This window comes from Sus scrofa, chromosome 13 (assembly GCF_000003025.6).
Source record: "Sus scrofa isolate TJ Tabasco breed Duroc chromosome 13, Sscrofa11.1, whole genome shotgun sequence".
NCBI lineage: Eukaryota > Metazoa > Chordata > Mammalia > Artiodactyla > Suidae > Sus > Sus scrofa.
This window is the reverse complement of record NC_010455.5, coordinates 22,567,846-22,594,301: the sequence shown is the minus strand read 5'-3', so window position 1 is coordinate 22,594,301 and position 26,456 is coordinate 22,567,846. Positions and strand designations below refer to the sequence as shown.

The 26,456-nt window shown below is 47.7% G+C and overlaps 1 protein-coding gene across 3 annotated transcripts in view; it reads right to left on the bottom strand.

Moving 5' to 3' along the window:
* The window catches only part of ITGA9 (integrin subunit alpha 9), a 357,221-nt gene that overhangs the window by 61,416 nt on the left and 269,349 nt on the right, over positions 1–26,456 (bottom strand). For all 3 annotated transcript variants that reach the window (XM_021071658.1, XM_021071659.1, XM_021071660.1), the window contains exons 19-23: positions 24,070–24,156; positions 20,609–20,688; positions 12,087–12,176; positions 9,844–9,952; positions 2,208–2,315 (exon numbers count right to left, since the gene is read on the bottom strand). In XM_021071658.1, coding sequence (XP_020927317.1) covers positions 2,208–2,315; positions 9,844–9,952; positions 12,087–12,176; positions 20,609–20,688; positions 24,070–24,156 — 474 coding nt within the window. The remainder of the gene's footprint in view (positions 1–2,207; positions 2,316–9,843; positions 9,953–12,086; positions 12,177–20,608; positions 20,689–24,069; positions 24,157–26,456) is intronic.

The window sequence follows — 26,456 nt, the reverse complement described above, 5'->3', positions numbered from 1 at the left end:
CTGTGGGCCTTGCTGCCCTGACTTTCAAGCTATCCGTGGAAAGAATGTCCCTTTGTCTGGCTAGCTGTCCCTCCGAGGCCCCAAAAAGAGCAATGGCTCCATGATCCCCTGGACGTGGACCACATGCCCTCCCCTTGGGGAGTGACTCACCCAAGCTCCACGTGTCCCCTCCCCAGGAGGGCTCATGCCCCCACCCAGCCACTCCAGACCCCCAGGCATGCTGAGGCGATTTCCATCAGCATGAAAATTTCTCTGACTTCATGTAGAAAGAGTACATAACTCGGTTTTGTACTGTGGATTTTTTCTTTCAGCCTAATATCAAATACTGATTGATCATGTATTATATGCCAAGCATTGCTCTAGGCCCTGGATATACAGCAGTGAGCAGTTAGAAATCCCTGTCCTCACATCGCAGGGGGCCAGGAAGAGGTGGATAAACCAGTCAAACAGGAAACGCTATGGTATGCCACCTGGTGAAGCAGATGATGGTGAAACAGGAGCAAGAAAGAGGGCGAGGGGCACTGGGACAGAGGCTGGTCAGGGAGGGCCTCCCTGAGGAAGTGATGTTTGAGAAGCACCTGAAGGAGCTGAGGGTGGAGGTCATGTGGCTCTCCGGGGACAGGGATGCTGGGGAGAGGGAAGATCCTGTGCAAAATTCAGGAGATGGGAGAGTGTTGGCTATGCTCTAGGACCAGCAAAGAGGCAGGATGACTGGGAGAGAGAGAGTGGTGAAGAGGAGGGGAAGGCAAGGTCAGAGAGGAGTAGGAGACAGGGTATGAGGCTGGCTAAGGGGCTGGAAGAATTTGGGGGAGGGTGGGGAGCCATTGGAGGGTTTGGGGCAGGAGAGACATGACCCGATTTACATATAGAAGGCTGGCTCTGCGGCTGAGGCAAGAGCAGACCACAAGAGGGTCAGGGCAGAGACCCAAGGGAGGGGCCACTGCCATAAACCAGATGCCAGGAAACAGTCCCTTGGACCAGGGTGCTGACAGTAGAGGGGTCCAAAGCAGTAACATTCTGATTTTTGGGGAAGGGTTGATAATAAGGTTTGCTAATTAATCAGGTGTGAAGGGTGGAAAGGGGCATCGAGGATGACCTAAGCCATTAAGAGGACTGAGTAGTCATTTGCTGAGATGCAGAAGGTTGTGGGGGATGCAGATTTGGAGGGGTTCCCACTGAGAGTTCAGGTGTGCATCAGACTGAGATTTCCTGCTAGGTATCCAGGTAGAGATGGCCTGAAGGGAGCTGGCTATTAAAGTCTAGGCTTTATGGGAGAGGTCTGGGCTGGAGGCAACATCTGGTGTCATCAACATGGCTTTATATGAATATAAAGCCATGAATATGAGAGAGATCTCTGAGACTGGGTGTGAAAAAAAAAAGAGGAGTTCCCACTGTGGCGCAGTGGAAACAAATCCGAGTAGGAACCATGAGGTTCTGGGTTCAATCCCTAGCCTTGCTCAGTAGGTTAAGATCCGGCATTGCTGTGAGCTGTGGTGTAGGTTGCAGATGCAGCTTGGATCCTGTGGTATAGGCCGGCAGCTGTAGCTCCAATTTGACCCCTAGCCTGGGAACTTCCATGTGCTTCAGGTGTGGCCCTAAAAAGCAAAAAAAAAAAAAAAAAAAAAAAGGGCCTGGGCCCTGCAGAAGTTGGGGAGATATGGACAAAGCCAGAGAGAAAGGAAAAACCAAGGGAATGCAAAGTCCCAGAAGCAAGGAGGCAGGCAGAATGACCATATGCTAATTGAGACAAAACCACATACAGTTGACGTAGGAGCAAGTAGAATTGCATATTCTGCATAAACTTGAGTTTCAACCTACACTTACATCCTATGAACTAATCCTTCTCCCTCAGGCGTCAGTGGCCCTTTGAGAATCTTTATGAGCGGTATGGATCTTCCCCTTAGAAAAACACACTCAGACATGCACAAGATGCAGGCAGTCACTAGTGGTTCCCAGAGCCAGTAAAGTCCATTCCAGAAGTGAGGTTCATAATCCACCCCTGCCCATCCCCAAAGAGGTCCTCTCATGGCATTAACCAAACTGTCTCAATGTTGAAATTCAAGTGTTGTAGGTCTCCTGGCTTCTCCAGGTATGTTTCCAAAGTTTAGAACAGATGGGCTAACCTTTCTGGGCTCTTGAGTGGAATAAAAAATGTGAATGGCTGGCTCCAGGTCTGAAAGCAAGGGTGAAAACAAATGAGAACTCACCACCATCTCCTGGACATGAAATATCTCTGCTCCTCCGGGTGACAGGCGATTGGGGAAAGAGATGCTGACAGATGACCCAGGAAGGGTGCTTGGCCCAGTGTTATAGACCTGTGGGTGTGAGACACACAGCAAGTTTTAACTGCATCAGAGATCTTCATTTCATATCCTGTTACATACACTCTAAAATCCTTTAAAGGGATACATAGACACTCAAGGGTTTGGAATCTGGAAAGTTATAACTTGAAGTGAAATATCTGATGATGGGAGAAATCCTAATATGCACTTAGAAACCCCCAAACTTTCAAATTACCATGTTCCCCCCTTTAATATTTCTGGCCTTCTGGCTAAAAATTACGTTTCTTTTTACACACCTGGAAACTTATTCATAGGCTACTATACTGGGTGGGAATTGAGAAATAACCTAAATTAGTTCTTGAACTTTGGCATGTATCAGAATAACCAGATGGGCTTGTTAAAACGCAGAAGGGGCCAAAAACCTCCAGAGTTTCTGAAGGTAGCTCTGGGTGGGGCTGAGTGGGGGCCGGAGGATTTGCATTTCTAATAAATTCCCAGGAGATGCTGATGTTGCTGGCCCAGGAAACAGACTTTGAGAACCATAGATTTGGTTCAACCCCTCCCTTTTACAGTTTGAGATAACTGAGACCCTCAAAGACAAAGCGAGTTGTCCCCAAACCAAATGATCTAACTTACAGAAAGGGTTATTTTTAACTACACCATCTAGCCGATTTGGCTTCTCTGTAACTTATAGCTAATCACTTGCTAAGACTGTGTGATGACATCTGTGCACCTTTTTCCATCCCAGCATCTGGTCCTATAAAACTTTACCCCTATTACCTCCCCCCAGAGTCCTCCCTATTTTCTGTCTCCAACAGCCCATCATCTCCTGAGAAGGAAGAGAAAAGATGGCGGCCACAAAAAAGACCCATAAGGGAAAGGAGATGGAGCAAAGGCTGAATATGACCCTCAAGGAAGAAATGGAAGACAAAAGAGAGTTAAACAGAGGGTAGATGTGTATACAGAAAGTAGATGAGGGGTTGCCTAGGGCTAGCGGGTAAGGGGAGTAGGGAGTGTGGGAGGCAGAAGAATGGCTTCCCAAAGATGGCCACGTCCTAACCTGGGAAACTGTGAATACGTTATGTTATGTGGCAAGGGGGATTTCAGGTTGCCAATCAGCTGACTTTTTTTTTCTTTCTTTCTTTCTTTCTTTCTTTCTTTTTAGGGTCACACCTGTGGTATATGGTGGTTCCCAGATTAGGGGTCGAATTGAAGCTGTAGCTGCTGGCCTGCACCACAGCCACAGCAATGCAGCATCTGAGCTGCGTCGACCTACACCACAGCTCACAGAAATGCCAGATATTTAACCCACTGAGCAAGGCCAGGGATCGAACCTGCGTCCTTATGGATGCTAGTCATATTTGCTAATCACTGAGCCACAATGGGAACTCCTCAGTTGACTTTAAAATAGAGACATTAAGGAGTTTCCATTGTGACTCATCAGAAATGAGCCTGAGGATGCAGGTTCAATCCCTGGCCTTGCTCAATGGGTTAAGGATCCAGTGTTAAATAAAATAAAATAAAATAAATTTAGGGAAAGTGCCAGTTAAGTGGTATTTGTAGCCCTAATAAAGGTTGGAGAAGATAGTTCTGTTTCCTAATGAACCACCCATGTGATCATTCTTTGCGAGAGCATATTTTTAGGGAGTATTCTTTTTTTTTTTTTTTTTTTTTTTTGTCTTTTTAGGGCCACACCTGCAGCATATGGAAGTTGCCTGGCTAGGGTTCGAATCAGAGGTGCAGCTGCTGCCTATGCCACAGCTATAGCCATGCGGGATCTGAGCCCTGTCTGTGACCTACACCATAGCTCATGGCAACACTGGATTCTTAACCCAGTGAGCGAGGCCAGGGATCGAACCCACATCTTCATGGATACCAGCCAGGTTTGTTCCACTGAGCCACAATGGGAACTCTGTCCCTAAATTTATAAATAGTCATTTAAGAAAAATAAAATAAAAAGAACTGAAACTAAAAACCTAAAAAGAAATTAAGTGAAATAAAGGGAGATAAAACATTGTGCTCCAAGTTAACCCATGAAAAAACAAATAACTCACATTTCCAATCTTTCAGAAAGTAATGTTAAGACCCCATTCATTACCCTGTACTAAACAGATTATACTGGCCTCTGGCTGCATGGAGTGCTGAGTACTGGGATATGGGCTTGGGCCATAGATTGAAACAGTCATATTTGGATATATTAGAGTAAATTAAATACATTACTGAAAAAAAAATTATCTTGGAGTACTCAGGCAGATGCAATGTGATGACAAGGGTCCTTGTACAGGAAAGAGGGAGACAGAGTCAGAATGAGGAAAATGTCATGTGAGAAAGATCTAATCGGCTACTGTAGGCTTTGAAGACAAACGGGGTTGTGAGCCAAAGAATGCAGCAGCCTCCAGAAGCTGTGAAAGGTAAGATTCTTCCCTAGAGCCTCTAGAAAGCAAAGCAGCCCTGCTGACGCTTTGGTTTTAGCCCAGTAAGACCCCTTCCAACATCTCTTCTCCAGAACCACAAGATACAAAATTTGTATTGTTTTAAGGCACTAACTTTGCAGTGGTTTGTTACAGCAGCTGTGGGAGAATAACACAGGGACTGAGTGCTAATGGGTATGGAGTTTCTTTCCGGGGTGATGAAAATGTTCTAAAATTAGATTATGGGGATAGTTGCACAATTCTGCATAATCACAGATTTGTTGAACAAGTCTTGGCATTGTAGACTTGAGTTATTTATTTGCTTTTCTGGCCACCTCTGCAGGATGTGGAAATTCCTGGGGCCAGGGATTGAACCCACACCACGGCAGGGACAGTACCAGATCCTTAAACTGCTGAGCCACCAGGGAACTCCCTGCGTCGTACACTTTAAACAGATGAACCTGGAGGTATATAAACGGTATCTCAATAAAGATGTCTTTTTTTTTTTTATTCTTAAAGATGGGAAGGAGGAGTTCCCGTCGTGGCGCAGTGGTTAACAAATCCGACTAGGAACCATGAGGTTGTGGGTTCGGTCCCTGCCCTTGCTCAGTGGGTTAAGGATCCGGCGTTGCCGTGAGCTGTGGTGTAGGTTGCAGACGTGGCTCGGATCCCGCGTTGCTGTGGTTCTGGCGTAGGCTGGTGGCTACAGCTCCAATTCAACCCCTAGCCTGGGAACCTCCATATGCCGAGGGAGCGGCCCAAGAAATAGCAAAAAGACCAAAAAAAAAAAAAAAAAAAAAAGATGGGAAGGAGCAAGCAAGAGGAAGAAATGATACATTTTGTGGTGCCCTGGGGGCTAGAGAGAGAATTCAGGCATTCAAGCGATCTTTGAAGCCAAGGTCAGAAGAGCAGAGCCAGGAGGTGGGCTGGACATGCAACTGGTCTTCACACTTGATAGAACATGAACAGATTTAGCTCCAGTCATCTTGTCCTAGAAAACTGTGTCTTTTTTTTTTTTGCAATAGTGGGTTCTGCTTCAGAGAACAGACACAAAAAAATGATGGAGTGGATGAGGAGTTGTAGCCAACTCTTAATTCCGAAAGAACACTATTCACCCAAAACAACAACCCGAAGGCACCAGAAAAGGAAGAACTATCCGACCACAATTGAAATAGCTAATTTGAAGTGAAACCTGAGAGCACAGAAGTGAAAAGAAACCTATTGCCCTGTCTGGGAAATCCCAATGAAAGCACAGTTCAGGCGGGAAGAAAAGAAGATGATTTCGTTTTGCATTATTTCACCCATCAGAGCCAGACGAGTGGGAGAGCTTGTATTACCTTATTTATTTCTAACAAATGTCTTAACGTTTGACTCTCTGCAAATGTTTTCATGTAACATCTGCATTATTTTTCATCACTATTTTTCAGGCGAGGGAAGCAACTGTCTTGATAAAAAAAATACTCTGAATGGTCAACAAATTATTACGTCTCTATTTAGTAAACTTTGATGAAACAGAAACCAGGTCCAAGACTAGTTATCTCTGCCATTTCCCCATCAGCACTTGCTGTGGAGTTGTTAATAGTAGATTTGAAAAGATACAGAAAAAAAACCTCTTTAGATGGAAAGCCTGCTTTTCTGCAGGAGGGATGTTGGCAGAATAAGGAAATACAGAAGAATTTTTTTTTTTTGCTTTTGTTTTTTATGTTTTTGTTTTTTGCTTTTTAGGGCTGCACCTGAGGCATATGGAAGTTCCCAGGCTCGAGGTCGAATGGGAGCTAACAGCTGCCAGCCTACCCCACAGCCACAGCAATGCCAGATCCAAGCTGTGTCTGCAACCTACACTACAGCTCACGGCCAACACCAGATCCTTAACCCACTGAGCAAGGCCAGGGATCGAACCTGCATCCTCTTAGATAATAGTAGGGCTCGTAACCTGCTGAGCCATAATGGGAGCTCTTATAGAAGAAATTTATCCACACTTCTGAACCCATTCTCCCTCACTCCATCTTTGGTGTGGGATCGCTATCACCATCAACCTGGTCTGTGACTTTCCCGTAGGATGGGGAGAATGACAATCATGCCCAACATGAGTCATCAGAGAATTCTCAAGGAAACTGTCAGCTCTGCTAACACAAGAGGATTTCCTTCTAATTAGTGACACACACTATCCGACTTTCAGACCCAGCCAACTTTCTTAATCCTGAATGGAATGCTATCTACTTCCTTAGGCAACTGGTAATTAAGAGGTGTATCCGAGGGTCATGCCAATCACTTACTCCCGGGGTCCCGATTCCCTAGCCTGGATCCTATGACAGGTCAGATGTGAAGAAAGCTCTCTTCCTGAATACGAAACTTGAGGCTCCCTGTAAAAATGCCGTCAGAGGTGATGTGACCACAGGCCCTCGGGTTTCTTGCTTTCTTTTTAAAAGAGGGTGAAAAGACCATGTTGTGTATCTTTGGTATAACAGTTATTCTTTTTTGCCGTCCCCTTTCCACACCTACACCCTCTTCATTACACGATGTGTGCCATTTGAACCCTTCTGAATAATTTTCTTGACTGTATCTTTTAACGTAAGACACCTCAAACACTATAAGAGTAGGTAAGTAATTAAATTAAAGTGATTTGCTTATTTTCATTTATTTGTTTTGGCCATGCCTGCAGCATGCAGAAATTCCTGGGCCAGGGCTTGAACCTGCACCACAGCAATGGGAACATCAGATCCTTAACCCACTGAGCCACCAGGGAACTCCAAAATGTGAGAAAAAGAATGTATATATGTGTATGACTGGGTCACTATGCTGTACAGCAGAAATTGACAGAGCATTGTAAATCAATCATAATAAAAATTATTTAAAAAAACCTTCAAATTAAAAAAAAAGTGATTTAAGCAAAAAGAAATACTCCATCTGGCTTTTATCGGTTTTCTAGTCTGTAACAAAAAGCAATGGAGAAAAAGAAACAAATTCTGAGAAGCAATTCAGAAACACAGAGGTCTATTCTCAGCAATTACTCCAAGGTCTCAAAGGCAAGGCTAACCCCAACTTTCCCTTTTCCTCTGTAAATCAAGCACAGGGTATGACAGCTGGGGCTTAGCTGGCCAGGCGGCGCCCCCTCTCTGGGCTGGGGATGTGTGCTATCCATCACGCCTCTGGAGGTCTCTTGCCCAGGAGAACGCTTCGGAGAAAGGAAGACCATTGTTTGTGAAAGACCACAAATATTTTACTGCCTCCTTCTCTGGACCCTCACCCTGTCATTATTTGTCATCCCCTTGGTCCACCTAGGAATGGTCACAGGGAAAAAAATAATTACTTGGCCATAGCAGTAGATGCCAGACCTGGAAGCCAGCAAAGCAGAGCAGGAGAGGGCTCTGGGAGCTAGAGCTGGAGAGACTCATGTGGGATAGAGATGATGGGGCACTGTCTCCATCACTTCAGCCCAGGCTCCTGGCAGGTGCTGGACCACACAGGGTTGTTTAGGCTATGCCTGCCCGGGCCTGGCCCCAGCTCCACTGTGCCCAGCTCTGCGCCCTGCAGCATGTCCTCTCCCTCTTGGGCTTACAGTTCCTGCATTTGTCAATTGCTCTGAAGGCCTAGATGCCGCTGAGTCCCTCCAGGTTATGTTCAAAGACACTGCTGTTGAACAGTGCAGGCCTGGGGGTTTGCAGTTAGAGCAGAGCTCAGCAAACTATAGCCTGTAGGCTGAGATCTGGTGCGCCACCTGTTTCTTTCCAGGCTGTGAGCTAAGATGGTTTTATATTTTTATTTTTTATTTGTATTTATTTATTTTTTTGTCTTTTTGTCTCTTTAGGGCTGCACCCATGGCATATGGAGGTTCCCATGCTAGGGGTTGAATCCGAGCTATAGCCACTAGACTATGCCAGAGCCACAGCAACGCACAATCCGAACTGTGTCTATGACTTACACCACAGCTCATGGCAACGCTGGATCCTTAACCCACCAAGTGAGTCCAGGGATCAAACCTACATCCTCATGGATGCTAATTGGGCTCATTAACCACTGAGCCATGAAGGGAACTCCAAGGTTTTACATTTTTAAATATTTGGGGAAAAAAGTCAAAAGAAGATGAACATTCCATGCTATGTGAAAATGATATGAAATTCTAAAGTCAGTGCCCACAGCTCAGTTTCCTTCGTGCATGGCTAATGGCTGCTTCTGCACTACAGAAGCAAGTTTGTTTTTTTTTTTGTTTTGCTTTTTAGGGCTGCACCCATGGCATATGAAAGTTCCCAGGCTAGGGATCAAATCGGAGCTGCAGCTGCCAGCCTACGCCACAGCCACAGCCACATGGGACCAAGCCGCGTCTGTGGCCTACATCAGAGCTCACAGCAATGCTGGATCCTTAACCCACTGAGCAAGACCAGGGATCGAACCCTCATCTTCATGGATACCAGTCAGATTCGTTTCCACTGAGCCACAATGGGAACACCCAGAAGCAGGTTTAAATAGTTGCTTGCAAAGCTGAAATACTTTACCCTGCAGGCCTCTGCAGAAGTTGGCCCACCCCTGGTTTAGACAAGGACCTGTCCTTCACAGTGTCCACAGTCCACACCAGGTGGACCTCCTGGACATGATGCTCATGTGATGGGGAGAACTAGCCCTGCTCTGCAGTGCACTTCCCCAGGGGGAGTTTCCACCGCCCACACTGCTTTGCTCTTGCGAACCTCCACTTCAGAGAGGCTGTCCCTTTGTGGGAGGAGGGGGCTCCTCACTGAGGCAGCATGTAGAAGCCCAGGAGGAAGGGGACATGGCAAATTCTAGAGGTTGCCCTGCCCACAGTGTGAAGAACTGATAGAGACTGAAAGGGGCGCTTTGGGGCCATTTGGGTGGGGATGTTGGCCTGGGCCTCAGCATCCAGGGGCATGCATAGGAAAGACCAGTGTTCCTCATGCAGGTCCCCCTCCAAATGCTGAAAAGCAGAGGGATCTACACAGCAGGGTACCAGACGGCAAAGGGATTAATTCTGTGTGTGGTTATGGAACACACACACATACACACACCGCCCCAGCCAATCAGCTTGGAAGAGTTTGTTTTAGAGATGCCTGGCTCTTTCACTGCCTTCCAGTAGCAGGCACATCCCGTGGGGCATTCCACTGGTCCCCAGTGACAGAGAGGGCCTCCAGGGTAGGTACCTGAAGGGTGACGTTGAGGGGCTGGAAATGACACTCCAGGTCATCCAGCTGAATGAAGTTGGATGCTTCCACAGACTCGCCATACACAAAGGAGGTTGGAGACGTGATTCTGAAAGAGAAAAGCATGAATTTGTCATCCCAGCCCAGGGTCACTGCTTTCCTGGTAATCCAAACATCTGTCTCTGTTTAATCAAAAACTTGGCTCCCCCTGTGTCCTCCATCAAGTGCTTCTCTTCAGGAACTATTCCTTCTCTCTCCTATAATGGACACAGCCAGACCTGTGCTTTCCAAACAGACATTTCCAGTAAGGTCTTGTCATCTTAGGTCAAATCAATAAGCTACATATACAAATAGGTACTAGGATTACATTTCTAAAATGAGAAAGAAGATGGTAGTTCTAATTTTTTTTTTTTTACTGGATTAAAAAATTGCATATGTTCTGTTTTGTCTTTTTTTTTTTTTTTTTAGCTGAGCCCTGGGTAAGTTCCCAGGTGAGGGATCAAACCCATGCCACAGCAGCAACCCAAAGTGCTGCAGTGACAATGCTGGATCCTTAACCTGATAAGCCACTAGGGAACTCCTGTGGTCATTTTTGAAAAATGTTCTGCGGATTGAGGAAGATGACAGCAAGGTTTAAAGAAATAAATATAAATGAATTATATTTGGCATACTAAACCCCACTCTGTGACAAATTCATTTTAAAAAAAACATTTTCAGACTACCCAAATTACTAGAAATGAAGTATTAAAAGTTAAGTCCATTTAATGATAGCCTTTTTCTTTAGATTTCCAACAATGGCTACATAAAATGTGATTAAGAGTTCCAACTCGTTTATAGCGATGCTTTCAACGTTGCCCACATAAACCAACCCAGACTCACTTAAATTCCCAGACAAATAATGGATTCTAGATGAGATTCCAGAAGCTATACACCTGCCTAAACACAATGGAAGATTTCTGGTACCAGGTCTGAATGGACAGCGATTCATCCATTTAGAGATGCAGTGAGTTCCTGGTATTACCCAATAGCAAGAGCTGGTTCATTTAAACCCCCCTGTTTTATGTGCCCAGAAAGATCACAGGTTGACTCGTTTGTTTAACTAACACCTCACAATGAGGCCCCCTGGGCCTGACAACAGGATGGAGTGAGCCAGTGTTTTCTCTTTTGTCCCCAAGGACAGGACTTGGTCCTGGGGATATTCTCACTGTGCCTCTGAGGGGACAAGTAAATAAACTCTCTGGTTAAAAATAGAGCCATGAACAGAGGCAAATCTGTTAATTTGCAAATATATTCCACCAATGCCTCGTGACTAAAGAACGTGATGAAAAATGCCAAGAGGTGGGAATGCCCACCAGGAGACTCAGTCCCCAACACCCAGCAGAGCAGGGGCTTTGCCCTGGTGGCTCCTGCTGCAACGTATTAACTTCTCTCAGAAGCACTTGGGAAGTGAAAACTGAGAAACTCTGAACTTCCAGAAAAGTTCAGCTTGCCTGAGGGGCAAGGGTTCAACGGGTCCTCATTTGATCTAAACTAATTGTGCAAATCCTTTTTCCACTATCAAAGAGGTATGTGCTCTGGTTTCTGAAGCCGGAAACAGGAACTGAGAGCTCATTTTTCCAGGCCTGGGTTTTGGCTGAAAACCACCCAGGGTTGTTTTGGGTCCCCACAGTCTGCAGCCCTGCTTTTTCCGACGGCGCCAGCAGCGCTGAGTGGCCGTGGACTTCACCAGGGCAGGTGCTGTGCCCGCCGCCATCGTCTCTGCCCGCTGGCCCGGCAGAAGAGCGAACAGAAACACGCAAAGCCAGTGCTGACTTCAAGGCTAATCTGAAAGCCGCCTGGCCTTCCTGGGAGCCGGCCAGGCCATTGGGATGCCTGTGGCTGTGACCTCCGGCCCAGAAGCCTTTGGCTGAGATTTTAATCCAAGAAATCAAGCTGCCTGCCACCACATGGTATCCCAGAGGGGTGGGCGCTGGGAAGAGATGTATGTAAAGGTGTAGAGAATGTTCAAAGAAATTGCGGGGCTTATACTTGTCACTACATGTCTTGTGTTACCTACCAGGTGGGTGGGGAGCTGGGAAAGAGGAGCAAGCAGGGAGGGAGGAGGGCACAGTTACTGTACACGAAGCCTCAGCCGGCGATTCAAAGCTGGGCAGAAGTGGGCTGACCACCGGCTCCAGGCCACACTAGCAAACACAAGAGAAGCACAGGGTTCTGCTCCGGGCAGCTACGTCCCGGCTACTCACCCAGTGATGGATGTGTCCACCTCGTGCATCAGCGGCACCGTCAGCATGAGGGTGTTGTCATGCAGGGACTCGGAGCGCTCAACGTTGCCACTGTGTGGGGCAAAAGAGGAGGGCGCAGTTCAGCATAGCCAGCCCACAGCAGGCATCTTCCCTTCCTGTCACAGCTCTCTGTTCTGCATATACATATTTTTTTGGGGGGGCATGCCCTTGACATGCAGAAATTCCCAGGCCAGGGATCGAACCTGCACCACCAGGGTAACCCGAATCATAGCAATGATTAAGTTGGATTCTTAACCCACTGAGCCACAAGGGAACTCCCATTCTGCACCTGTTTACCCTTAGCTCAGCTTCCGGTCTCTGAACAGCTGTCTCAGTGGGCCCTCAACTGGTCTCAGTTGTGTTCCCCTCACAAAGATGTGAGTGTGAGCAGTGTATGGGGGGTGGGGGGTAGGGGGGTGACTCTGGGAGACACCAGTGGGGACTGGAGAAGGGAGAGAGGGAAGGTAAGCAGGCAGTCAGGGCACGCAATCCAGGAGAACAAGGCACCTGGGCTGTCTCTGGGCTGGGAACTCTGGGAGGCAGAGTGGAGTATCCACCCCAGTCCAACCAACTACAGACACCGGAGCTGATCCAGTGACTTCTGAGACTGCTGGGGTGTGGATGGCATTGATTCCCTGGCACTTGCCCTATACAGGTGGCGTCAGGCCAGAGAAAGCCTCGGGAGAGGGGCCGGACCTGGGAGCTGTGCAGTGAGTGTGGGAAGAGGTGAGTGCTGATGGTTGTGTGGGCACCAATGGCATGTGCTGCTTCTACAAGGCTTGTCCCAAGGATTATGGGCCAGCAAAGTTAGGGCACTACAGCCAGGAAGGGGTTGGCTGGACTTCAGCAGCCATTCCCCACCTAGAGGCATCAACCACCATCCATGGACAACTACACCCAAGAGAGAGCCCCCGACCAACCCCAATCTGATAGATATCCTGGGAGCTTCTGCTGTGGATTTGGCTGGCTCCAGCATGTTCACACACAGGCCTTCCTCTCACAGTAAGGAGGCACAGAACGGGCACTCTTGCAGAGTCATTCTGGAAAGGCATATGCAAGGGGGCTGATGCTGTTGAGGGCCACCATATGCAGGCACATACCTCAGGGTGACCAAACTGCGTTGTGCAAGTAACCCCAGAGGGAGGTGACTACCTTCCCCTGACAGGTAAAGGAGCAGTTCAGATAGACTAGGTAACTTGACCCAAGAACCCAAACCCCAGGTCAGTCTCCAAAACCAATGCTTTTCCACTGTGATGCTGTCTCCTAATACCAGATTTAGGGGCTGGGGAGGGGAGAAGGAAGAGGAGCAGAGAGAGAGAGGGAGGAGGAGGAAGAGAGTGAAAACCTAGTTTCCCTTTGTTACTTTATTAAATTTTAAATCTGAATTGTGATGATTATTCCAGGGAAGCAATTGCTTTGGGAAAAAGCATGGCTATTGAGTACATGTTGGTGAACCCAGCACCTGCACTTGGTTCTATCGCACAGAGAGAACACGGCATCCCTGGTGAAAGCCAAGTTCACCCTACAGGGTGGAATGTAAAAGTCCCCACAACCTGCTGTGGTTTGGCCCCAGTGCCTCTGGACCACTCCCCATCACATCATTCCCTGAACCATGCAGAGTTCCAGCCTGTTCCCTGCCCTCCCTCTGCCCCCACGGCCTTCCTCTCACCACCAGCGAGTGCTGAGCACAGCAATACTTCAACAGGCTCACATCCCCTCCTCTCCTCTCTCCTATTGTTCTGGAACAATGGTGCTCTGTGCCTCTGACCCCTGACTCCTCATCTGTCTTCCGCCTATGGGGCGGCATCCATCACAGTTTGCAGAAGCAGCTGGATCAGATGCCCACCTGGCCTCCCTTCCTTGTCCTTCCTTTCCCAGGGGACAATAAAAGCTCTAAGTCACTGCTTCGGGCAGACCAGAGGTGACGCCCCAAATGGATGGGGGGCTGGCAACGCCCGGGCCCGCTCCTCCCCTACCCAGCATCCTGCCAGGTCTGAGTCATCGATTCCTGGTGGAAGCACCACCCCTCGCTCTGTCATTTGTCCAGCCACCTGTGGCTGCTGGCAGCTCAGGCTCGACAGTCTCATCTGTCATTGGGTGACTGCTCCAGACTGAGTGAAGTTGAAAAGTTGAGATAAAGAGGCTGAACATCAAAAGGCTCCAGTGGCTCTGCAAGCTTGTGACTTGGGAGACTTCCCATCGTCTGCAGGCCAGGCTGCTAAGAGAGGAGCTCTTGAGAAACTGTTTAGTCTCAACTCTCTGTCCTCCTATATCCACAAGTAGCCAGGGATCTTCAAAGGGTGGTGATGAGAAGAAAGGGACAATTGAGATTTGGACTGCAGCATCAAAGACTAGGAGCTTGAAGGGCCTTCCCATAAGGGAGTCAAGTGCTATGGGTGCTCTCTGGGGAGTAAGACCAGATTTTCACCCAAGTCTGGAGAGAAATGGGTACCTGAAATATGCTGCTGAGTGTTTAGCACATAATATAGCTTCCTTAACCTCTGTGCTTCAGGGAATCAGAAGGTTCTGATATTTAATTATTTAAGCTATCAATACTAGGTGTTTCTAATGCTATAGAGAATTATAAATGTACATAAAGGGATGTTTCTGAATATAAGGTAAGTTAAGGTAAGGTAGGTTACTAACCTTTTTCTTATGTGTCCAGCACTGCATCTGGTAAGTAGTAGGTATTTCATGGACGGGTATTGTACACAGTATGGAGTAAGGGACCACACGGGGTAACCGCTTGATAAGCTTTTTAAAAAATCTCAATGCCCAGATCTCACCCCAGACAAATTAGATGACAAACCCTGTAGGGTGGACCAGGCACTGGGAATTTTTAAGGCTCCCAGGTGTTGCCAATGGGCACCTAGGATCAGGACACCAGTGGTCTATGGACACGTGATTCTAGAAGGTGAAGTTTCCACCATGGTGTTGTTCCTCTTCTTTGACACCTCTGATTAGCCCTGAGTGGGACTGGGAAGCAGATGGAGTTTCCACCTTTTTTTCTTTTTTTTTTTTTTTTTTGGTCTTTTTAGGGCCTCACCTTGGCTTATGGAAGTTCCCAGGCAAGGGGTCTAATCAGAGCTGCAGCCGCCAGCCTATACCACAGCCATAGCAATGTGGGATTTGAGATTTGTCTGTGACCTACACCACAGCCATGGCAACGCCAGATCCTTAACCCACTGAGCAAGGCCAGGGATCAAACCTGTCTCCTCATGGATACCAGTTGGTTCATTACTGCTGAGCCACCATGGGAACTCCAGTTTCTACATTTTGACAAGGAAAGTTCTTCCATGCCATATTTCTCCCCAAATATTCCTTCCCAGGAGCATGGCTGCCCAGGTGTTAAGAGACTCAGACAGCACATTGATGGATCTGCCCAACAATGGCAAGTTTTCTGTGGATCCCAGAAATAGCAGGAGAATGAGGATTTTCAGGTCTGAATGGCATATGCCCCTGTTATCAAATCCAACAGTTTGGGGGTTTCCAGTGTGGCACAGTGGGTTAAGGTCTGACATTGATCCTTGGCCCGGAAACTTCCATATGCTGCAGGTACAGCCATTAAAACAAACAATCTGACAATGGGCAAGCCATTGCATCTTATCACTCCCCTCTTCAAGAACTTTCAGTGGTTCCCCACTACCTTCGGAAAGCAGTTGAGATTTTCCTGGCTCTCAGCCCCTTATCTTCTTTCAGCCCGTCTTCCGCCACTGCCCTCACACGCTCCCCATCCTTCCTAGAGACAGTACAGGAATCCCCAATGCACTCCAATGCCCACCCCCATGTGGTGTGACAGAGCAGGCCATGCCACGCATATCCTCACTGCTGTGCCTAGGCTCCTCCAGCCTGAAAACAGATTCCTCTATTCAAATGCCACCTCTCAGTGAAGCCCTTCAGGATTCTAGCAGTGGGAATAAATCTACCTTCTCTATGCTTTGCATGTGTTTTTATTAGATAACAGCCATGTTTTATGTAAACATGAGTGTGAATAAAAAGTAACTACGTCTTGCATTATTTCAAAACTCGCAATCCCAGCCAATTGTCATTTCTGATGAGAGGCTATAACCCTGCAGTAATGCTACCTGGACAGAAAGCAGGAACAGTGTTGCACTGGAAGACTGTGCAGGATTTGGGAGACTGCCGGGCTGTTTTTTTTTTTTTTAAGGCTGAATGTGTGGCATATGGAAGTTCCTGGGCTAGGGGTCGAATTGGAGCTGCAGCTGCCAGCCTACATCACAGCCACAGGAATGCGGATCCAAGCCACACACCTATGCTGCAGCTCACAGCAGCAACAGATCCTAACCCACTGAGCGAGGCCAGGGATCAAACCTGCATCCTTACGACACTATTTTAGGTTAACCTGCTGAACTACAATGAGAACTCCTGTTGGGCTGTATTTTAACTCACTGTGTTTCTTATTTGCGTCTGCTTTGCATAACCTGTCGTAATATGTAGGATACAATTAGTGTTTGTTCAGTAAGTCCAACTTGTGCTGAGCCAAAGGCCAGAAAGTCATTCCTTTTGGAGTGGAAGTTGTATATGATGACACACAGTAAGGAAGGTTCAACAACCACTGTGATGTGCTATGCTTTCATTTTAAGGAGAACGTACATTCTCTAAAATACCAAAGAAAATGCTAAAAAAAGAAAAATAAATAAAACAACCCACAAATAGAGAAAGTAGCATTAAAACAAAAATATGCTATGGTGGTTGTGGGTCGAGGGCTCTGAAAATGTATCTATGCTTCCAGCTTCACTGTGGTTCCCAAAGGAAAATAATTTTCTTTTCTTTTTTTTTTTTGTCTTTTGTCTTTTGTCTTTTTAGGGCCATACCTGAGGCATATGAAGATTCCCAGGCTAGGCGTCTAATCAGAGCTGTAGCTGCCGGCCTACACCACAGCCACAGCAATGCCAGATCCGAGCTGCATCTGTGACCTATACCACAGCTCGTGGCAACGCCGGATCCTTAACCCACTAAGTGGGGCCAGGGATCAAACCCAAATCCTCATGGTTTCTAGTCGGATTCACTTCTGCTGCATCATGATGGGAACTCCCATAAAAGGAAAATTAACCTTAATTCTCTGAGTTGTAAATGACTTTGAGACTGAGGGAAGCCTCCAATGAAAAAATAAATAAAATAAAGCCTCTCGATGTATGCATCCCACCAATCCCGGGCTGTCCCCTGGTGGGTAACATTTGGTGGGGCCTGACCTGAGCTTCCCCAGTGTTCAATGCCTTCAGGCTTTGAGAGCAAAGCCACTAATGAGGAAGAGGCAAGAACAGACTGTGGGGGATGGTGAAAGAGTCAGGACTCGGGAAGAATCTTGGTCTAACCTCTGGGTAATTGGTGTTTTTGTGGAAATCCAAGACTCATTCAGCCTCGGGTGAATGTGACAGGATGTTAAAATGCAGGTTTGGCTGAGGCCTAAGGGATGCCAAAAATTCAGAGGAAAGCACTAAACCAGGATTTACTACGTCTGGTGGCAAGAATCCAAGATATAACGTCAAGGATGTAGCGGAGTCTGGAAAGGAAGACTCCTGGAGACAGATTCTGGAGAAAATGGTTTGTGGTCGGGGGTGGGGGGAAGGGTGTCTGCCTTTTAAGTCGAGCTTCAAGAAACCTTGTTTGGAACAGTCAGATGCAGGCCCAGGAAACATAAGGGGAAGGGGCTGCTGGCTTCCCCTCCTCCTGACCCCACGAGGACCACCTGCATTTCCAGAGACTGTCAGGACAAAGACTCCTGTGTGGGATCTATATGCAAGAGCCAGTGAGGGGTCACCTTTGGTCCTGTCCTGGGCACAGCCTTGGCAGCAGGTGCTGAAGGCATCTTCAGCCGCCTAGAGGCAGAGGTTGGAGGAGATGATGAGGGAGAAAGCCCAGGTGAGCATCCCCAGGAGTGGGGGTGGGGGTAGGGTGGGGTCTCCAAAGGGGAAGAGCCAGCTCTGGATACCTGCCCAGCCCAGCGAAGAGCCCACAGCAGCACCTGTTCAGTAAGACCTTTCCTGTTTCAGGGTTATCTCTCACAACCGCTGCTGTGAGCCTGGGGGACTCTCCAGAAAAGGGGGGAAAGGACTAGTAGAGGCATCAATGGAGGAAAGCTAGACCATTCCCTGAGGCAGGCCTCCCTCCTGTGGCCCTGCCCTGGCGGAGGGAAGGAAGCCTTGACTTGAAATTGAGTTTTGATGATTTCATGGGACCGGACACTTTTATTACAGATTTTGTGAATTGCTTTGAGTCTTGAAGGGACTATAGGACTTTGCATCAACCAAGAGCAACCTGAGAACACACAGGACTGTCCTAGATTGTCTCCAAGGATGAGGAAAGAACTAGCCCCACCAAGTGGGTTTAATGAGAGTAGGGATGAAAACCAAGTTGCCTTAGGATTGCTAGCGAATGCACTGTGCTTGCTGGATGAATCGTTATGCTCCCATCTCCCTCTGACATCATATGTGCATTTGTTCATGATCTGTCCCCTGCCGCCCCCACAATGCTCCCCAAGAGAAGGGATTTTGCCAACTTTGGTTCCTGCAGTATCTCCCCTTGTGTCTCGCACAATGGCTGGTTGTAGTAAGAGCTCAGATAAACTTTTCCAGAGTGAGTGCAGCTCAGTGTCCACCCTGGGCTGCGCTGCTCTCCTCCCCGTGCTAAGCTGTGTTTGCCTCCATCTTTAGACTGACCCATTTGACCCATCTGATGGATGATTCCCTCTCATCCCTGCTCCTTTCTCAGGTTCCACTCGACGCTTTAGACTTGATAAGATATGCATGAGGTGAGAGGAGTGGCCCAGGGCAGGCCCCCTTGCTCTACCCGGAGGTCAGATGCAGGGCTGAGCTGGGGCCCATTACCCTGTATCATGGCCTCATCTGAAGAGTCTGGGAAGGGACCCTCTCTGCAACTCGGAATGTGGGACCAGGAGCTCCTTCTCAGTGCTTGGGGGCACTGTGCTCCTTGGAGGAAGGCTTGGGTTGAACACCCTCATTTTAGAGGTGACCATGTGCGTGGGGGCCTTAGTTTCACAGCGCTTAGCCTGCCTTGCCTCACTCTGTGCCCCAGACCCTGTGGGTCTCCAGGCTTAACCATGTGCTGATCTTGATCACCTTTTCCTAGGGGACTTCCCGCCCCTGGTTCCCTGGGTGACTTTCAGTCCCTGGTTTCGTGGCCTGCTCACCCAGTGTCTGGCCTTCCATCTTCCCAGCCTCCATGAGCTACGAGGTTCCTGATTTTGTTTTCTCACCTTTTTCTGGGGATCTTGTCTGACCTTGGCCTTCAGGGTGTTTGGTTCAGACCTCCAAACCACCTCTGGCATAGACTTAGGACTCCTGAAAGATTGACTTGGAGATTAAGGCAACTAGAGAGAAGATATGATAATTGAATGCCTGATCCTTCATCAGCTTCTGGACCAGTGAAAGAGCGGCTACAAAGTCATTATGGGGACAACTGGCACAACTGGAAAATGTGGACTAGAGGTTAGATAATGTATTGTATCAGTGTTAAATTTCCTAAATTTGATAAGTATGCTGGGGTTATTTAAGAGAATGGCCTCATTCTTAGGAAACATACTCTGAGGTAAAGAGGCATGATTTCTGCAGCTTCCTTTCAGATGGTTAAGGGAAAAAAAAACACAGAAAAATAATGATAAAATAAATGAGGCAGACCATCAAGACTGGGTGAATCTGGGACAGGGTGTCTGGGAGTTCCTCACACCATTCTCCGCAGCATTTCTTTTAACTTTAAAATCATTTCCAAATAAAAATTCCAATAAAAAGGTTGCCTTGGGTAGCCAAACTACACCCCCAATCAAAACTTGTATCTCCCTATTCACCTACCTAAATACCTCGCCTTCCAACCCAACCATCAGCCAAGCGCCACCCAGATGGCACGTGAAGGCACATGTGGATTCTGGCTTGTGGAGGCAGCACATGACCCCACAGTCCCTCTCAAACCCTTGGCTATGTTGGAGAGAGAAGGGCAGGAGCTCATCACCACTGCATTGTCCCCTTCCTGACTATCTGTCCCCTCCGCTCCTAGGACAAGCCCTCTCTTGAGGACCATCTCTTGGGGACCTCTACCGCAGGCTTGACTGGGCCCTCAGGCTGCAGGTGCCCTCTCCCCGAATCAGGGGATGCCATGGCACGTTCGTGAGGAACCCACAGAGGACATCTGTGAGCTAACCAACCATGTGAACTTGGGTGGGTGCTGACCTCTCCGCCCTGGCTCTCCCCAGCTGTAGAATCATCTCCTCTGACCGGAAGATCCCCAGTCTCTCCCAGTTCCATGTGACCTGGTGTCTGCACAAGCAGAACCAGGTAAGCACCATCCTTGAGAGACCCGATTCCACCCAGCGCTCTGGGGCTTTATCACTGAGCACTTTCTTCCTCCTTGGCATTTTGGGCAGCATCATCAAAGCGTGACCAGGGCATGACCTTTCTTGGTTCCATAAATCTTTCATCTTGGAAAAAAAAAATGTAAATCCCCCTTACCTCTGAGCAGTAACAATGAAGCTAAGAACTTCCTCTTCCCCAGACAGGTGGCTTGTATCAAAGATGACGCTGAATTCATACTAGGGGAAAAGAAAGTGACGTCTGGCATCTGCAAGCATTCCAAACTCAAACGCTAGTCTTCTGCAGTTTATGACCTCCGGACGCTCATGTGCACAGCCAGCTTTACTCTGTATGTATATATATCTCTCTGATCATCAGGCCAGAGGTACAACTTTAGCAGTAAAACCCAGCCCAGAGTCCACTCTGGCAAGAGGCCCGCTGTCCTTTTCAGCAGCTGCGGTTCTCGCTGGGAAGTGATATGCCTGAACTCTTAAATCAGGACTTTCTAAATTTCATTCACACACCATCTTCCCAAATTTTGCCACATCTGCTTATCACATCACCTGTGATATGTACTTTGTATCTTTACTGCCTCACTCTTTCTGTTTAAAGACTTTTTTAAGGAGAAAAATGTATCACAGATGGGAATCCAGGGTCGCTTGCCATAAAGGGAGGTCATCATAAAATAACTGTTAACAAAAGCAAAGCAGTGTTGGATTCTGTTGCCTGGTGAAGCCTCTGAGCCTGGAGTCTACTCTATTTTGATAAAAAGGGAGATTAACAAGGGATAGGGAGGTGTTACAGATATGTCAGCACTACCACAGACTTGCTCTCGCCCTGGGTTGAGATTGAAAGAGCATGAAAAAGTAATAATTTTCTCACCATTAGAGTTAACACTGTTTAGCGTGGTGTCCATATATCACCCAAGAGAAGCTCATGAGCCGCCTGCAGTCACCTCAGGTACCCATGGTACCCACATCCTGTGGGTTGGGGCATGCTGCCCTAAGCAAATGGTGTGGGAATGTGGGAGGACCCCTTGGGCAGGGCTTAAAGAGCCAGGCTCGACCACAAATTGACTATGTGACCTTGGCTGAGACACCCAATCTCTTCACAGCTCCAAAAAAAAAAAAAAAAAGTAGACAAAATGTTCCTTGAATTCCATCAAGTTCTGAGAGTCCATGACTTATTTAATATCTAAATATTTGAGTTCCTTTATTTATTTATTGGTCTTTTTGTCTTTTTAGGGCCACACCTGCGGCATATGGAGGTTCCCAGGCTAGGGGTCGAATTGGAGCTGTAGCTGCTGGCCTACACCACTGCCACAGCCACGCCAGATCCAAGCTGCATCTTGGACCTACACCACAGCTCCTGGCAACATCGGATCCTTAACCCACTGAGTGAGGCCAGGGATCAAACTGGCAATCTCGTGGTTCCTAGTCAGATTCATTAACCACTGGGCCACGATGGGAACTCCGGAGTTCCTTTCTGACCAATTCCAGGCAATGGTCTAACTTTGCAGTTCCAGATTCTACTAAACTGAATGCTACCTGAAAGGAATGAACATGGGACCATGACATTGGACCACCTGTAGTGGACACTGGACATCCCTTTCTGGGAAGAAATTTCTGTGGCAGTGAGATGTGTCAGCTTTCAGGTAGGGTGGGGCATGGAGACAGGACAGGAAACAGAGCTGGAGGACACAAAGGAAGGAAAAGTCAAGGGTCCTGTCCCAGCAAAGAGTCCGAACTGACAGAAGGTGTGAATTAAACCCTCTAGAGATCAAAATGAGGTGAGAAGCAAAACAATTTGGGCACAGAGCCAAAATCAGAGCCAGAGGCCTGGAGGAACAGAAGGTCAGGAACTGAGCAGGCTGGTCGTGAGACAGAAACATACAGCCAGCAAAGCAAGCAGAGAGCATGCTTATGAGGCTTAGCAGGTGGTCCAGGGCCTCATGACCCATGGGGTCTGAGGGACAGGAGAGGACAAGCCAGGCTGTGGATAAAGGGTGTCCCATCCCTGCTGGGTCACTTCTTGGGCTTTCTCTCCATGGACTCACCCCCAGATCCCCTGCCTCTAGGTTTAGCCTGGCTACAGGTCTTAACTTCTCTATGTGAGAGGAAGGGAGTGGCATTAACAAGATGGAAAAAAAAAAAAATCCAACATCCAACATTCATCCGTCTGTTGACTATTTTGAGAGTTGATGAATTTTAACAAAATGTAATGTCCCAGAAGACAACATTGCTTTATTTTTGTTGTAGTCATTTATTCACTTTCTCTTTAGGGTTAGTGATCCTGGATCCATCTGTGATAGTGACATAAGTTTTCCTCTTAAAAATAATCTTTAAAACTAGAAAGATACACCTCAGATTTGATATGGGATGGAGGCTGGATTTTATGATACAATGGCCACTCTCAAAGTTTTCAATTAAGTCTATTTTTCTGCGGCTCAAAAGGTTTCAAATAAATGTCTGTGTGTCCGGGGAGAGGCTGCACACTTCAATACAGGCAATGATGTCCCAAAGTTCAGGGTCTTCCTCCTGCATCCTCACCCTACCTGGTATTCTGCCAGCTTTTCTAAGGGCAGCCGCCTCTTGAGGCTTCCCTTCTCTTGGGATGAATGTGGACAGAATGAGGGTCAGAGCCAGAAAAAGGCTGAGGAATCATGGATGTAAGAGCCACCAGAGTCTGGAGCAGGCACACTCAAGGAGGCTGATGGCTTCAAATGACTCGCTAAGAAATGAGCAAATCTTTCTTACCAGACAGTTCTCACAACTGGTCTGGAAAACAGCTACTTCGTCCCAGGACCAAAAAGCCTTAGAAATTAAAATGATCTGAATGTATAGCACAGGGAGGAGAAACGGTTTAACCTTTCATTGTCTTTTTAGGGAGGGGGCAAAGGAATATGAAATCTCCTTCAAATCATAACAGAGAAAACCATTTCCATTTTAAGAGGCAGACCTGGTCTTTTAGAGTCTAGTTTTGCCTCCAAAAATCACATCTTCTACATCTTTGTGTCTCCTTATAATGATGACACATACTAGAACGTTCTATGAATCTCCGAATAGGTTAGACCATATTATTATTTGAGCTTAGGAAATTTGGGTCCTTACAAACACCAATGTGACTGTAACTTCTTATACTTTTTTTTTTTTTAAATGAAGTGCAATACAATTATTTACTATATTTAAGAATTTTAAGAGCTCTCTTCAAAAAATTGCGAGTGCCTGGTAGAGTGACAGCTAGGACTATAGGTCACTAGCCCAGGTCACATCTTTTCTTACGCTGTCTCAGGGACTCTAAGTGGCACGGGATGTCCCAGAAAGAGAATGTTTATGCCAGCCAGGCGATGCTTGACAAAGTGCAAAGGCCATGGTGTGTGTCTCACGTTTGGGGTGTGTCACATGGATCAAGGGGAAAGAGCATACGTGCATGGCCCCTCTGGAGCAGACTTGGAGATGGCCGTGGATGGGGGTGGCCCCGCCCAGGCAGGGTTTTGCTGGCTACTCCAGCTGCCGAGGGAGGCAGGGGTGCGGAGGAAATCTTGGGGAGGTGGCTGGCAGAGTGAGCGGCCAGTGGGAAGGGCCAGGGGCCTGCTTCCAAGGAAGTGCCCTGTCCCTTACCTTTGACTTTGACCTCATGAAAGGAAATCCCACGCTGCATTTGAGGAAGTCTGACTCCAGCAGTTCACAGGAAATGCCCATTTCCTCCTGAAAGACAAAAGGCACCAACAGGTGGGCTGACTGCACCAAGACAGGTGTGTGGAAGGGGCTTCAGGGAGGCTGGGCTGGACTTCAGCAGACACGGCCCTTCTTTATGGAAATTCCCAGATGACGGCTGCTGGGGGCACTGCTGGGATGAGGAGCCTCTGACAGGCCAGGGCCCTGGTCCTCCTCTGACTGCCCACCCATGCCAGAGGTTTCCTGGGAAGATGGTGCAGAGGCCAAAACCCCTCTGCATTCTTCAGCAACGCTTTGGCTCTGAATCCTGGTGCTCTCCTGGGGAAGCGGGCTGGGCCACACCTGAGCTGGATGCTTCCTTGGGTTTGGATTAAAAGGCATCCAAGCTACCTTTCTGGCCCCTCTCTCCCATGCCTATGCCCTAATCCTGCCTTTCAAGGTCTTACTAGTTGAGGAAAGACAAACACTGAGAGAATCACATCAAGGATTCACAGGGATTCTTTCTACAGCCTGAAGCAATGAGGGCTGAGTTCCCCCTGCTCCCTGCAAGCCTTCCGAGGGTTGGGTTGTGTGCAAGGGCAAGGAGGGGTTCCCAGCAAGGCCGGCCTGGGCTGGACTCTAGAGCTGCTGTCTTCCCACCTGGACACATGGTTTACAACCAAGTTCAAAGGAAAACAGGAGGCTCTTCCTAACTCCCAGTCACTGTGGCCAAATCAAGACTTCCAAGGGAGGGAGAATGTTTGCAGATTTTGGAACAGGAGAAAGCACAGAGCAGAATGAGCACTTGCTGAATGCCTAGAAGCTGGGGCCCTGGAGTTCAGTGAGGTCACATGACTCCCCCAAGGTCTGTCGTTGCCATTTACCACCTGTCTCCTTCTCCTTCCAAGGACCTGATTTTCTGGAGGGAAGGAGCATAGCCAATAACACAATGGCAGGCAAAAAGAATCAGCTTGGCTTCTGGCTCTGGAGCACCATCCATGCTCCCTCCTCTGATCTCTAAGATGCACTCAGACCAGCTTTTCCAGCTAGATGGGTAAAGTAGATTTTTAAAATGTGTGTGTTCAATCAGGGAAAAACAAATGTGGGGAGTTCCTGCTGTGGTGCAGTGGGTCAAGGATCCAACTGCCGTGGCTCAGGTTGCTGAGGAGGTAGAGGTTGGATCCCTGGTCTGGCACAGTGGGTTAAAGGATCTAGTGATGCTGCTGCTGCAGCATAAGTTTCAACTGCAGCTTGGATTGCCTGGCCTGGGACCTTCCATACGACATGGGTGTGGCCATAAAATTAAAAAAAAAACAAAATGTGAGCCTTCACCACAAAATACCTATTTAGGTAAAAGATATACATGTACACAACTATACTAATATCTTACAAACATTAGCAAACACACAGAAAGTAGAAATGACTTGAAAAAACCCCTCATCTGTGGGATTAGAGGTCAAGATAATAACTGGGGAGGCAGGACATGGAAAGGAGTTCTTGGGGTGTGAGGATGTTCTCAGGTGTGATCACCGTGAAAATTCACTGAATGATTTGTGTGCTTTTGCCTGTTTTCTAAACATCAATAAAACTTTAAACAGAATATGGCAACAGAACAACAAAGCCCCAAATGGAAGGAAATAAAAGATAGGAAATATATAAATCTAAAAGGAATTGTAGCTTATCTTTCAGCATCCAATCTAGATGTCCAGTGGGGATCACTGATCTCTGTGACTGTGAATTTTCTAATGGTTCTCTGTGACCTCGGCAGCCTTCATGCTCACATGGGCCTGGGACCCCCTGCATTAGAACTGATTTGGGAGCATCTTAAAATTACAGATTCCTGGGCCATAGCCCAGGGTCTGGGTAGGCAATGGAGTTGTCTCGGAGTAGACTCAGACTGTGGGGCTTGAGATAAGCATTTTCAGCACAGGGTGGGTGGCAAAGTAAATTTCTGCTGTGCAATGATTTGGGAGCCACGGCCACAAGTCTGCCTTTCTGCGGTTCATTCCACAGGCTGCTCGGGGAAGCTTCTTAAAATGCCTCTCTCCATTGTGAGCAGAATAAAGCTCAACACCTTAACATGGGCATCCATTTGGCCCCTACTCTTCTGAGCATATACGTTACTATTCTATTCTTTCCCTGGCATCACTTCCGTGCTTTTGTTTAAGTTGTTTCCACTGTCAGGAACACCTTTCTTCGGCCTTTCCTCCCAGGTCTTCTTCACCCATCTTGCCCCCAGACACTCATGGTTGGTAAGTTCACATACGTCATGTGGACGTGGCACAGGATTCAGGATGGATGGAGCATCCACTGGGTGGCTGAGTCATCATATCCCCTCCCACGACCAGCAC